Source organism: Capra hircus, chromosome 16 (assembly GCF_001704415.2).
Source record: "Capra hircus breed San Clemente chromosome 16, ASM170441v1, whole genome shotgun sequence".
Classification (NCBI taxonomy): domain Eukaryota; kingdom Metazoa; phylum Chordata; class Mammalia; order Artiodactyla; family Bovidae; genus Capra; species Capra hircus.
In genome coordinates, this window is record NC_030823.1 from 29,068,408 (window position 1) to 29,083,657 (window position 15,250).

Sequence of the window (15,250 nt, forward strand, 5' to 3'; positions counted from 1 at the left end):
GGGCTTCAGTAGTTGGGACTTGGCAGCAGCAGAGCACTGTCTCAGTAGTTTTAGCACACAAGCTTAGTTGCTGGCAGAATGTGAGATCTTCCAGGATGGGTCAAGGATGAAACCCATGTCCCCCAGGGTGGATTCTTAACCACTGGACTACCAAGGAAGTCCCGACTGTCAGGAGCCTTTGAAGTCAGATGAACATGAGTTCAAAACCTGACTTTATCCCTTACCTACTGTGTGGCTTTGAGCAAGGTTTTAAGCTCTGAGCCTTGATTTCCTTAAGTCTAAAATAGAGATGTTGATACCTCACAGGATTGCCGTTAGAAACACTAGGTGAAGTAATCTGTAAATTACTGAGCACGACGTTTGACAAGTAAGTAATTCTAATATTAGCTGCTATAGTTATTTTCACCATCGTGTTAGTCACTCAGTATCTGACTCCTTGCAACCCCATAGACTATAGCCTACCACATTCCTCTGTCCATGGGATTCTCCAGGTAAGAATACAGGAGTGGGTTACCATTCCTTTCTCCAGGGTATCTTCCCAACCAGATTGAACATGGGTCTCCCACATCGCAGGCAGATTCTTTACCATCTAAGCCACCTTTTAAATGGTTTTATTGAGATAATTTACATAGTACACATTTAGCTCACTTATGGTGTATGATTCAGTGACTTTTAATATATTCACAGATGCAACCATCACCACGATCAGATTTATAACGTTTTTAATCACCTCATTCCCGTAGTCCTAAACAACCGTTAAACTAATCTCTGTTTCTGCATAGTTCCCTGTTGTGTACAATTCATATCAATAGGATTATATAGTCTTTTGTGACTGGCTTCTTTCAGCATAATGTTGTCAAGATTTCTCTATGTCATATCATATCAAAAGTTCATTTCTTTATGGCTGGATAATAGTCCATTGTATGGATATACCACATTGTGTTCATCCATTCCTCAGTGAATGTCAGGGTGGTTTCCACCTGTTCACTGTTAGCTATTATGAATCATGCTGCTATAAATATTTGTTTACAGATTTTTGTGTGGACACAGGTTTTCATTTCTTTTGGTTATATACCTAGGCCTGGAATTGCTGAGTCGTTTAATAACTCTGTGTTATCTTTCAAGAAATTGTCAAGACTTTTCTAAGCAGCTGCACCTACTTAGAAAATTTTATATTCCTACTAGCAGTGTATGAAGGTTCCAGTTTCTCCAATCCAGGCCAACATTTAACTTACTTCATTATAGCCATTCTAGTTGGTGTGAAGTGTTGCATCATGTTTTTTTGATCTGCACTTTCCTGATAACTAATGATGTCATGGATCTTTTCATGTACTATTGCCCATTAGTGTATCTTCCCTGGGGAAATGTCCATTCTGATCCTTTGTTCATTTTTAAATTGGACTGTTAATCTTTTTATATTGAGCTGTTCTTTACATATTCTAGTTACAAATTCCTATTAAATATACAACTTGCAAATTTTCTCCCATTCAAAGGGTTACATTTTTATCCTTTGAAGTACAGACATTTTTAATTTTGATGAAATCAATTTTTTAAAATTGTGCTTTTGATGTCTTATCTCTCTTTGCCCACTCCAATGTCATGAAGATTTATATTTTCTATTTTAGTTTTAGCTGTTACATTTAGGTCTTTGGTCCTTCTTGAGTTGCTTTTTATATATCATGTGAAGTAATGATCCAAGTTCATTCTTCTGTGTGTGACCATCGAGTTTTCCCAGTGGCATTCCTTGTGAAGGCCATTCTTCATTTTGGCAGCCTTGTTGAAAATCAGTTGATCATAGACGTTTGGATCTGTATCTGGACTCTCCACTTTGTTACACTAATCTGTATGTCTGTCATTATGCCAGTGCCACACTCGATCACTGTCGGTTGTACTGAATTGTGAGATTGGTGTGACTCCTACTTCTTTCTTTTTGAAGATTGAAGATTTTGGCTATTCTGGATGCCTGTCAGGTCCATATGAATTTTACAATCAGCTTGTTAATTTCTACAAAGAAAGTGGGCTTTTGATAGAGTTGAATTGAATGTACATCTGTTGGGGATTTTTCTCCTAATAACAGGCTTCCCTGGTGGCTCAGATGGTAAAGAATCTGCCTGCAATAATGCCAATTCCTTCGATCTATGAAATGGGGTATTTTTCTAAATTTTAGATCTTTAGTTTCTTCCAATAATGTTTTGAGGTATTCAGGGTATGTTTTGTACTTCTTTTGTTAACCTTATTCTTAAGTATTTTACTCTTTGTGGTAGTACTAGAAATTTTCCTAATTTCATTTTCAAATTGTTTAAAGTGTATAAAACAGTCTATTATTGTATATTGATTTTACATCCTGCAACCTTACTGAACTCATTTACTAGTTGTAATAGTTTCTAGTGGATTCCTCAGGATTTTCTAAGATCATATCATCTGCAAATTGCTATCATTTTACTTCTTCCTTTCCTATCTGGATGCTTTTGTTTCCTTTTCTTGCTTAATTTCCCTGGCTAGATCCTCCCATGCAATGTTGAATAGAAACATCAAGAGTAGAAATCCTTGTCTTCTTCCTGATCTTAGAGAGTAATAGTCAGCCTTGACTGTTCAGTATGATAGTAGTATTGAGTTTTTCATAGATGCCCCTTATGAGATTGAGGAAGTCCCATTCTGTTGCTGATATGTTTTGAGTGTGTTTATCATGAAAGGGTGTTGAATTTTGTCATATTCATTTTCTACATGTTGAGATGATATGTGATTTTTTTATTCTATTGATACGTATTACATTGATCATTATTTTAAAGTGTACCCAAGATTTGTTTTAATCAGATACAGTAAGGTGACAGATTCAGTGATCACTGCCTTATAATTTTCAAGGGAAAGGAGCATTCCATGTAGCCATACAAGGAAGTTGGTCAGAAGGCTGGAGGAAAGGATGCCTGGCCTACACTCTTATTGTGGTTTCCACCGGAAGGAATGGGCAAGGCACAGTAGGCAAGTTTGAGCAATTTCAGGATTGGATAGTTAGTGTAGTTTCCATGGACTCTAGACTTCAGTTGGTCAGGTGCAGTCAGGTACCTGGTGCTGGGGTAATGTGAGTTAGGAGAAACACTGGGTTGGGGTGTGAATTAGATAAAGGGATTAGATAAAGGCTTGGGATGTGGCCTTCAGATTGGTTGATATGCACGATAAGTTGTTTGCTATCTCTATGAATTCATGGATGTCAAAGTCATAAAATTGAAACAATAGAAACGTTTTCAGATGTTAAACCCAAGCTTGCATCCCTGGGATAAATCTCATTTGGTTATGGTGTATAATTCTGTTTATATGTTGCAGGATTCACATTAGTAATGATTTGTTGAGGATTCTTGCAGTATCTTACAAGAGATACCGGTTTGTAGCTTTATTTTCTTGAGATATCTGTCTCTATTTAGTATCAGGGTAATACTGGCTTCATAAAAATAAGTTAGGGAGTATTCCCTTTTCTATGTTTTGGGAGAGTTTGTGAAGAATTGGTATTATATAAATGTTTGATAGAATCAAGCAGTCTAGCCATTTGTTGATGAACAGTTTTGTTTTTACTATAATCTCTTCATTTGTTATGGGTCTATTCAAATTGTCTATTCTTGAGTATTTCGTACTTGGTGTCTAAGAATTTGTCCATTTCATCTAAATTATCTAATGTAATAAATTGTTTATATTATTCCTTTATAATCTTTCCTTTATTTCTTTAATCTGGTTTCCTTCCGTGCTGTGAATATATTTATGGTTTTTACTTTTCTGTTAACTCCTGCATATGATCACTCTCAGTTTCTGTTGCCAGCTTCCCTTCCAGTGTATGGATCTTACTTGCCTGTTTCTTTGCAGGCACAGTGTTCTATTAGGCAGACTGGACATTTTAGGTAATGCATTATAGCAAATCTGAGTGCTGGTCTTCCCACTCCTCTCTAGCTTGTTATTGTTATTTGCTTGTTTATTTGTTGTTTTGCCAAAAGATTTGTGTTCTGCTGAAGGACTTTCAGGTTCAGAGGATTCACTGGCAAAATAACCACTTTGTATTTAAGTAGGCAAGAATTAAGGAAGTTTCTTATATTAATAGTAAGTTACAGTTTGAGGACAAGCAATATAGCAAGAGATAAATACATATACATCACCAGATTGGGGAAACACTACATCCAGATTCAAGCCACAGCCCCAGTTGGAAGATCCACAAGCAGTGTAGCAGGAAAAACATATCCATGTACATCACCAAATTGGGGGAACCCCTACTTAATCCAGAGTTAAGGAACACTGGGAAGTCCCTGGAACAGCAATCTGAGTCCCCAATTTGAAGGTACATTCCATGGCTGAGACTTGAGAGTGCCATCGAAAGGAGTCCTGCTTTTATCACCAAGCTGCAGGCTGGCTGGTAGTCATCAGCTTACATGCAAATATGCAGCTTTGGCTATTGTGTTAAATGTTCATATTTCTAGTTGTCAGTCTCAGAATGTTCACTGATCCCTGGGAACTGGCCAGATTCCCCAGGCCCAGGAAGTTTTGTGGCTCATTCCCATCCATGTTATTTATTCCCTTAACTGTTGGTTCTCAAGACCTACTTTCAGCGTTCCTGCCAGTCAGCAGTTTGGCATGTAATTCCTTTCAGGGCCTCTGATCAAAGACCTATTGCTGCTTCTGAAGCCTGGACAAGACTACTTGTATGAACTTCCCCAACATTTGTTTAGTGATTGGCTGGATTATTTTAGTGAAGTCTTATCTCCTACCTGGTCACTATGGGATGGTGACAGTTTTTGTAGGGCCCCCTTTCTCTCTTGACCATACCAAACTGTGAAGTCCACTGATTGCCAACCGATTGCTCTGTTTTCAACAATGACCAGGGGCATAAATTGCTCTAAAAACTATTTCAATCAAATTCCGGTTCCTTTTAAAGGATTAGTTTCTGAGATCAGCGACTGATATTTTTTCTGAGTCCAGGTGGGTTCCTCCCCAGCAAACCAGACCAAAAAAAGTGAAAGTCAATCAGTTGTGTCCAACTCTTTGCAACCCCATGTAGCTCACCAGGCTCCTCTGTCCATGGAATTTCCCCAGGCAAGTGGGTTGCCATTTCCTTCTCCAGGGGATCTTTCTACCCAGGGATTGAACCCGGGTCTCCTGCATTGCAAGCCGATTCTCTACCATCTGAGCCACCAGGGAAGCCAAACCAGAGAACCTGTGCTTTAACCTGTTACCTTGAATATCCGAATTGCCCTTCATCACAGCCACCTCTGTTCTTAAGCGTGCTCTTAGTGTTGAACTCCAAGGGGGCAAATGAAGTCAGTTCCTTTAGGAAGAGGTTAAGTGCCCAGGCAAGATCTCTAAACCAGGGCTCTGGATTTGTGGGTGGGGACACAAGGAAGCTACTCTGTATGACGGCCCTGCTCTAGAAGCCCAGTGTTTGGTCAATGTGGAACAGCAACCTGCAGTCGTCTGAGCTTGTCTCTCCTGGCAAAGAACCACCACCTCGGGAGCCAGGGCAAGTGTGATCAGCACCCCAGGATTCTCAGCACGCGGCAATCAAGGCAGAGTCTCTGTTCCATGTGTGGAAACTGGGTAAAAGAAGGAGCTCCCACCTCTCACCCATACTTTCCCACGTGAAGCCTCAGTCACAGGTAGAAGGGGGCAGGGTGAGAAATGCCGACATTCTCCTCTTAGGAAGAAATCCCTCCTCCTGGGACCCAGGGAGAAAGGGAGCCCTGTGCTCTCAGCTCCAGCAGTCTGGAGTTGTCTCTCCTTGCCTGAGCTGACAGTGGAGAGAGAAGGAGTAGTCTTGCTTAAACACCATGGACTCCTTTCTTACCAAATTTTGATACATTTCTTGAATAGATCTTTCTTCATTGGCTGTTGCTCTTAGAACCATTTCCATTTCCTTTTTTTTTTATTTTCATTTTTTTTAATTATCACTTTTCACCAGTTTTGTTGGAGAGTGGGACAGTGGAGCATCTTATGTTGTCATGTTGGGAATGGATCTCTGATGCTGTAGTTTATGCTATTAGCATAGTTGAGTGTTAGATATGCTATTCTCAGAAAGTTAATATGACTAGAGACAAGCCTTTCAAAAATTCTGAGGACCCATAACAGCAACTATTGTCATAACAGCTGCTAAAAATAATCAGAGAACAAAATGAATGAACAGTAAGTTACTAGCTTAATTTCTTACTAGATGTAAAGACCTGCAAAAAAATTGGATGACAGGGAAACTGTAATGATTGACTTGAATTTGTGATTTGACTATAGAGAGAGAAGAATTCTGGGAGCAAATGTGTGATTTCCATGCATTCCAGGACCACCACCATTATACAAGACCCTAAGAATCCAGAACATACGAAGACGTTTACTTTTGACCTGGCATATTGGTCTCACAATGGATTTCAAAAGGATAAAGATGGTGTGTTTATTTCAGCTGATCCTGGTGGTAAATTTGCAGGCCAGGTAAATTACTTTAAAATAGCATCAATGGAAGTTTTTTTTTTTTTTGTAATTGTTAACAATATATTAGTACATTGATTTTTTATGAGGTCCAAAAGTGTAGCTGTTGCCTAACAAAATTCTTTAGACACTTAAGTCTGTTATTTTTTTGATGTATTTACATGTTTCGAAAAAGGAATGTTGGTCAAGTCAGTTATATTTTCCTCTCTGATATAAGCAAAATAAGCCAAACTTGTGTGGCACTCAGCATTTGAGAATTTTGGTTTATCGAGTATTTACCATGTGCCATACACTATTCTGCCTGAAAGTTGCTCAGAATTTGGTGTAGGGAGACAGGCAAAAAAGTGCATTCAAATGTTACAGGTTCTATAATAACATATGTGGGATACAATGGGGTACAAAGGAAAAGTGGTCATTTCAATGTGGATAGAGCTCATTAACCTGCATAAATCTATGTGTTTGTAATTTCCACTTTGAAAAAATTTCAACCATAATTTCTCCAAGTATTTTTGGTCTCCCCTTATTCCTTCTATGATTCCAGTTACATATATGCTTGAGATTTTCCCACAGGTTACTGAGGCTCTGTTCATTTCCTCCCAACCTTTTCTTTCTATTCTTCTTGTCTACCTACTCATCTTTGAAAACTCAGCTCAAAGATTATGCCTTTATTAAACCACCCCTAAAAATACTCTGTCAAATTGAAATCTAACCAAAAAAGTATAACTAATGAATCAGCTGTGGGAAAATGAAATTATGAAAAACTTGGAGCATGGCAGGAAAAGAGTGGGAGGGAAAAAACAAGGAGGAAATGAAATAAGCAGAATACAAATAGCAAGATAGTAGATTTAATGCCAACCATTGGTTATTTTATCAGGTGTAAATAAGCATGCCAATTAGATGGTACAGATAATCAGATTTGATAGGAAAAGCTGGATCCAATGACGTCATCTTAAGTGCTTGCATGCTCAGTTGTGTCCCACTCTTTGCAACCCCAAGGGACTGAGGCCGCCAGGCTCCTGTCCAAGGGATTCTCCAGGCAAGAATACTGGAGCGGGCTGCCAGTTCCTACTCTAGGGGAATCTTCCTGACCCAGGGATGCAACCTCAATCTCCTGTATCTCCTGCACTGGTGGGCAGGTTCTTTATCACTGAGCCACCTGGGAAGCCCATATCTATCTACACAAATAGACAAAATACAATTTAAATATAAATAAATAGATACTCGTGTTAACACTAAGAAGAAGAAAACTACAGATGCTATATTTACATCACACAAAGTAGACTTCAGAACAAGAAATATTTCATACACACCATCCTAAGAGGGTATGTACGTATTAACAGAACTTCAAAGTACACAAAGCAGAAGCTGGTGGACACTGAAAGAGAAATATTCAAATCTACCATTGATTGGTGACTTCATCACTCCTCTCTGAGTAATAGAGCAAATAACCCAAAATCAATATTACAGATGACCAGAACAATATTATCAACCTAACTGACAACTATAGAACAATTTTGCTACCCTCCGTTCAACCACAGCACTACACACTTTTTTCCAAGTGAGCATGGAACTTTATGGTAAATTATATTCTGGGTCATAAAGCTAGTCCCAATAGATGTAAGATAACTGAAATCATACAAAGTATCTTCTCTGACCACAATGGAATTAAACTAGAAAGGAATGACTGAGAGTTATTAGGAAACTCCACTAATATTTAGAAAATGACAGACTTCTAAATAATCCATAGGTCAGGGAATAAAGAATACAGGAAATCAGTAAGTATTTTGAACTGAATGAAAATCAAAACATTTATCAAAATTTGTGGGATGCAGCCAAGTCAGGCCTTTTTAGAGCATTAAGTGATTATATTAGAGAACAATCTCAAATCAACAGTCTAGGTTCCTCCACCTAAGAATTTAGAAAAAGAAAAGTATAGAAAAAGCAAGAAAGGGATTAAAAAACAGTAAAATATAACACAGTAAAATAATAGAGACAAATCAATGAAACCAAAACCTGGGAGAAAGGAGAAAAGATGCAAAGTATGAAGATGAGAAATGAAACAGACGTTGCTACATATCTTACGGACATTAAAAAATAATAAGAGAATATTATGAACAACTTAATGCCAATAAATTTAACAACATAGATGAAATGGATGCAATCTACTGAAGTCCACACAAAATTAGACAACTCAAGTATCCCTATATCTATTAAAGAAATTTAAACCTAAGCCCAGATGACTTTTCTGTGACTTCTACTAAAGGAAGAAATAATGATAATTCCGAAAAAAAGAAAAAATCTTGTAGATGATAGAAGGACCATTCATTTTTGAAGCCAATATTACACCAAAACCCAGCCAAATACTACAAAAACCACTACAGATCAATACCCTTCTTCATGAACATAGACACAAACATTAACAAAATTTTAGCAAATGGAATCCAACAGTATGTATTTTAAAATACATCATTATAAAATGGGACTTAATATCAGTTTAACATATAAATATATCAATGTAATTCATCATATGAACAGAATCAGGAGGGGAAAAATATATGATCAGATGCAGAAAAAGCAATTGATGAAATTCAACACCCAGTCATGATAAAAACTCTCAGCAAATTTAAAATAGGAGGGAGCCTCTTAGAAGTAGAACTTCCCTCAAATACATAAGTAATATCACATTTGATGGTGAAACACTGAATGTGTTGCCCCTCAGAATGCGGACAAGGCAAGAAGGTTCAATCTCATTATTTCTATATAACATCCACTGCAGGCCCCAGCCAGGGCAATAAGGCAATTAATAGGAAATGAATGATATGGAAAGAATACACAGAAGAACTGTACAAAAGAGATCTTCACGACCCAGATAATCATGAAGGTGTGATCACTCACATTTACCTGGAGCCAGACATCCTGGAATGTGAAGTCAGGTGGGCCTTAGGAAGCATCACTATGAACAAAGCTAGTGGAGGTGATGGAATTCCAGTTGAGCTATTTCAAATCCTGAAAGATGATGCTGTGAAAGTGCTGCACTCAATATGCCAGCACATTTGAAAAACTCAGCAATGGCCACAGGACTGGAAAAGGTCAGTTTTCATTCCAATCCCAAAGAAAGGCAATGCCAAAGAACGCTCAAACTGCTGCACAATTGCACTCACCTCACATGCTAGTAAAGTAATGCTCAAAATTCTCCAAGCCAGGCTTCAGCAATACATGAACCATGAACTTCCAGATGTTCAAGCTGGTTTTAGAAAAGGCAGAGGAACCAGAGATCAAATTGTCAACATCCGCTGGATCATCGAAAAAGCAAGAGAGTTCCAGGAAAACATCTATTTCTACTTTATTGACTATGCCAAAGCCTTTGACTGTGTGGATCACAATAAACTGTGGAAAATTCTGAAAGAGATGGGAATACCAGACCACCTGACCTGCCTCTTGAGAAATCTGTATGCAGGTCAGGAAGCAGCAGTTAGAACTGGACATGGAACAACAGACTGGTTCCAAATAAGAAAAGGAGTACGTCAAGGCTGTATATTGTCGCTCTGCTTATTTAACTTCTATGCAGAGTACATCATGAAAAACGCTGGACTGGAAGAAACACAAGCTGGAATCAAGATTGCCGGGAGAAATCTCAATAACCTCAGATATGCAGATGACACCACCCTTATGGCAGAAAGTGAAGAGGAACTAAAAAGCCTCTTGATGAAAGTGAAAGTGGAGGGTGAAAAAGTTGGCTTAAAGCTCAACATTCAGAAAACGAAGATCATGGCATCCTGGTCCCATCACTTCATGGGAAATAGATGGGGAAACAGTGGAAACAGTGTCAGACTTTATTTTTTGGGGCTCCAAAATCACTGCAGATGGTGACTGTAGCCATGAAATTAAAAGATGCTTACTCCTTGGAAGAAAAGTTATGACCAACCTAGATAGTATATTCAAAAGCAGAGACATTACTTTGCCGACTAAGGTCCGTCTAGTCAAGGCTATGGTTTATTCCAGTGGTCATGTATGGATGTGAGAGTTGGACTGTGAAGGAGGCTGAGCGCCGAAGAATTGATGCTTTTGAACTGTGGTGTTGGAGAAGACTCTTGAGAGTCCCTTGGACTGCAAGGAGATCCGACCAGTCCATTCTGAAGGAGATCAGTCCTGGGATTTCTTTGGAAGGAATGATGCTCAAGCTGAATCTCCAGTACTTTGGCCACCTCATGCGAAGCGTTGACTCATTGGAAAAGACTCTGATGCTGGGAGGGATTGGGGGCAGGAGGAGAAGGGAACGACCGAGGATGAGATGGCTGGATGGCATCACGGACTCAATGGATGTGAGTCTGAGTGAACTCCAGGAGATGGTGATGGACATGGAGGCCTGGCGTGCTGTGATTCATGGGATCGCAAAGAGTCGGACACGACTGAGCGACTGAACTGAACTGAATTGTAAGTAAGATTGTAAAATATTTACAGCAACATCAAAACCAGGAAATGGTTAAATTTACAAAATCTATGCAAAATCTGTGCACTATAAAAACATTAAGAAGAGGAAGACAAATCAGAAGACTCAACATTATTAAGAAGTCATATTGATCAACAGATTCAAAAAAATCTCAATCAAATTGCCAATGGTAACTTTTTACAGAAATTATACTATTTCAATAATTTATATGGAATTGTAAAGGACTTACAGTAGCCAACATTAATTTGAAGAACTGAAACCGACAGATCTACAATAGTCAAGGCAATGGATAAAGAAAATATATATATATAGTTCTGTGCTTAGTCACTCAGTCCTGTGCTTAGTCACTCAGTCATGTCTGACTCTTCGCAACCTCATGTACTGTAGCCCACCAGGCTCCTCTGTTCATAGGATTCTCCAGGCAAGAATCCTGGAGTGGGTTGTCATGCCCTCGTCCAGGGGATCTTCCCAACCCAGGGATCGAAGCTGGGTCTCCCACATTGCAAGCAGATTCTTTACCATATAAGCCACCAAGAAATATCTATGTATGTATACATACATATATAAACAATAGATATCATTCAGCCATTAAAAAGAAGGAAATGCCACCAACAACATGGATGGGCCTTGGGGACATTATGCTAAGTAAAATAAGCTGGACAGAGAAAGAAATACTAAGTGTGGAATGTTTTAAAAAATGAGCATGATAACAGAGAACAGATTGGTGGTCTCCAGAGGCAGGGGGTTGCTGTTCCGGGTTGGAGCTGAGCGGAGTGAGACTGGTATATGGGTGAAAATGGAGAAGATCGTCAAAAGTTACAAACTTCCAGTAAGATAAACAAGTCCTAGAGATGTGATGTATAGCATGGTGATTATACAGGTGCTTTGCTTTATTGCACTTTTCAGATACAGTATTTGGGCATTTTGTTTTTGTTTTCACTAATTGAAGATTTCTGGCAGTCCTGAATCAAGCAAGCCTAAGTCAATTGGTGCCACTTTTCCAACATTGCTCACTTCCTGTCTCTGTGTCACATTTTAGTAACTTTCCTGAATATTTAAGACTTTTTCTTTCTATTTCTCATAGTAATCTGTGATCAGTGGTCTCTGATGATACTATTGCAAAAAGATTATGACTCCTTGAAGACTCAGGTGATGGGTAGCATTTTTGAGCAGTAAGATATTTAAAAATGGATATATCCACTGGTTTTTTTTAGATGTCATGCTATTACACACTTAATAAATTACAGTATAGTGTAAACATAACTTTTATGTTATGCACTGAAAAACCAAAAAAAATTGTGTGACTCACGTTACTGCATTACTTTCTTTATTGTGATGATTTGGGACTGAACCCACAGTATCTCTGAGGTATGCCTGGAGTTAACAGTCCAACATTGTATATTCGACGGTTGCTAAGAGAGTAGATCTTAAATGTTCTCACTGAAGAAAAAAAATGTTTAACTCTGTGAAGTAATGGGTGTGAATTTCTGGTAATAATTTCTCAATAAATACATGTATCAAGTCATTATGCTATACATTTGAAACTATTTAATGTTATGTGTCAATTCTATCTCAGTTTTTAAAAGACAGTTTTAAAAGACTGCAAGAATTGTGATAGTTGACCTTGAACTTCAAGCGGTCTACTCGACCATGGAACATGTCCAGGGAAACCACAAACCACTTTTAACACATTTAATCAGTCACAGCACCTTCTCCATACACTGCATAATTTTTTTTTCTTGAAATAATATGCACAATATGCCAAAATGTTGCTTTTATTTTTTCCATCTTCAATATTAAAATGGTTATACAAAAATTCACCAATTTCTGATAAGTTTTTCTAAATGTACACTGAGATGACAGCTGTCACAATGCAATGTAACAAAATTGTTTCAAATGAAGTTAAAGACTATTAAGGGCTACTACCACCATCTTTCAGAAAAAAACAAATGAACACTTTGGTCAACCCAATAGAAAACACTTTGGCTGGTCTGTGTCCCTTGAAGCCTTGAAATTTTTGTCTAACGGCTGAATTTTAAAGACCTAGCCCATGTTTTGTAAAATACACAAGTCCATTACTGATGGGTACTAGCTAGTTGAAGATCTGTGGTGATCCCATGGTGATCAGTATCTTCCAAACTGACAAGTCCTTTTTTGGTTTCCAGCTTTATTCCATTGGTTCTAAGATAGCATCTGAGTTATAGTTCAAGTAAGTTGAATGATACTAAATAAGGTGGAACTCATCAAAACCAGAATGTTAGATTTTAAAAGTACTGTGAGAAGTCTGTGCTGAACATAATACCTACAATTTTCTTTCCAGAAGGAGGTTTTTCATGATCTTGGCAGGGGAATTCTGGACAGTGCTTGGCAAGGCTATAATACTACTCTCTTGGCCTATGGGCAGACTGGCTCTGGAAAAAGCTATTCCATGATTGGGTTTGGTGCAAACAAGGGTATCATTCCAAATGTGTGCGAAGAGCTATTTCAAGCAATTGAGAACCGGGACAAAAATCAAGAATACCAGGTATGTATTATTCTAGAATCGCTTCTTTAAGAAAAAAAATTGTTTTAATTTTGGAAATTCCTTGCCCCCAGTGGAAGTTTTCAGCATATCTATTTTAGGATAATGTTAATTTTCCATACCAAAATCCTTACATCATTACAAAATCAAATAAAATGTTGAATTTTTGTGGTTCTATGGAGGCAAACCCAGGAAAATATTTTTTAAATGCACTTTGAGAGACATCTTTAATGATGACAATAACAAGAGACCACTGTGGAGTTTTATAACACAAAACCCTAGCCAGCTCAAGTTTCTGGTTCCCTTTGCTCCCCTCTTCTATCAAGGTGTGTTCTCCTCTTAACTTATTTTTATTTCTAAATTAAGAATATTATCTTGCTTCTTAATTGTCCTAACATAGCTTCTTACTTTCCCTAGAAGGTGAAATACCTGTACAGGGATGAAAGAAACTGATGAAGACACAAATAAATGGATACGCAGCCCATGTTCATGAGTTGGAAGAATTAATATTATTTAAATGCCCATACCACTCAAATTTATCTACTGATTCAATACAATCCCTATCAAAAGTCTAATGGCAAATTTCACAGAAGTAGAATAATTCTAAAATTTGTATAGAACTGCAAAAGATCCCAAATAGTCAAAACAATCTTGAGAAAGAAGAACAAAGCTGAAAGCATCACACTCCCTTGTTTCAAACTATACCACAAAACTATATGATCAAAAAAGTATGATACTAACAAAGAAGGGCCTACTGCATAACATATGGAACTCTGCTCTATGTTATGTGGCCTCCTGGATGGGAGGGGAGTTTGGGGAGAATGGATACATGTATATGTACAACTGAGTTCCTCTCTGTTCACCTGAAACTGTCACCACATTATTAATCAGCTATGTTGCTGCTGCTGCTAAGTCGCTTCAGTCGTGTCCGACTGTGCGACCCCATAGACGGCAGCCCACCAGGCTCCCCCGTCCCTGGGATTCTCCAGGCAAGAACACTGGAGTGGGTTGCTATTTCCTTCTCCAATGCATGAAGGTGAAAAGAGAAAGTGAAGTCACTCAGTCGTGTCTGACTCTTAGCGACCCCATGGACTGTAGCCTACCAGGCTCCTCCATCCACGGGATTTTCCAGGCAAGAGTACTGGAGTGGGATGCCATTGCCTTCTCCGATTAATCAGCTATACCCTAGTACAAAACAAAAAGTTTTTTAAAAGTGAAAAATAATACAGTATTCTATAATGTCAATTACTCACTTTTTCAAAAGTGTTTTTTATGAAGTCTGCTCTGATTTTATCTTTTTCTTTCAATGGTAGGCTTTTAAATAATTTCTCTGGAATTATATTTTCAAATATCTAGGAATTCATTCAATTTTTAAATTTAAAAAAAAAGTATGATACTGGTACAAAAATAGACACAGAGATCAATAGAACAAAACTGAGAGCCCAGAAATCCACTCATGCATACATGGATGATTAATTTATGACAAAGGAGTGAAGAACATGCAGTGAGGAAAGCAGAATCTGTTCAATAAGCAGTGTTGGGAAAATTGGCTAGTCACATGCAAAAGAATGAAGCTAGACCACTATCTTATATCATAGGGTTTCCCTGGTGGCTCAGGTGGTAAAGAGTTTGCCTGTGATGCAGGAGACCCAGGTTCAATTCCTGGGTCGGGAAGATCCCCTGGAGAAGGAAGTGGCAGCTCACTCCAGTATTCCTGCCTGGAAAATCCCATGGACAGAGGAGCCTGGCAGGCTACGGTCCACGGGGTTGCAGAGTCGGACACTACCGAGTGACTGACACTGCACTCCATCTTATACCATACACAAGATTAA

At 38.4% G+C, this 15,250-nt stretch overlaps 1 protein-coding gene across 1 annotated transcript in view; it reads left to right on the plus strand.

Annotated features, from left to right (window-relative positions):
- LOC102185944 (kinesin-like protein KIF28P) overlaps positions 1–15,250 on the plus strand; it is a 68,494-nt gene that overhangs the window by 1,902 nt on the left and 51,342 nt on the right. Inside the window, exons 2-3 of the mRNA XM_018060243.1 lie at positions 6,256–6,450; positions 13,218–13,421. Of these exons, the coding sequence (XP_017915732.1) occupies positions 6,256–6,450; positions 13,218–13,421 (399 nt within the window). The remainder of the gene's footprint in view (positions 1–6,255; positions 6,451–13,217; positions 13,422–15,250) is intronic.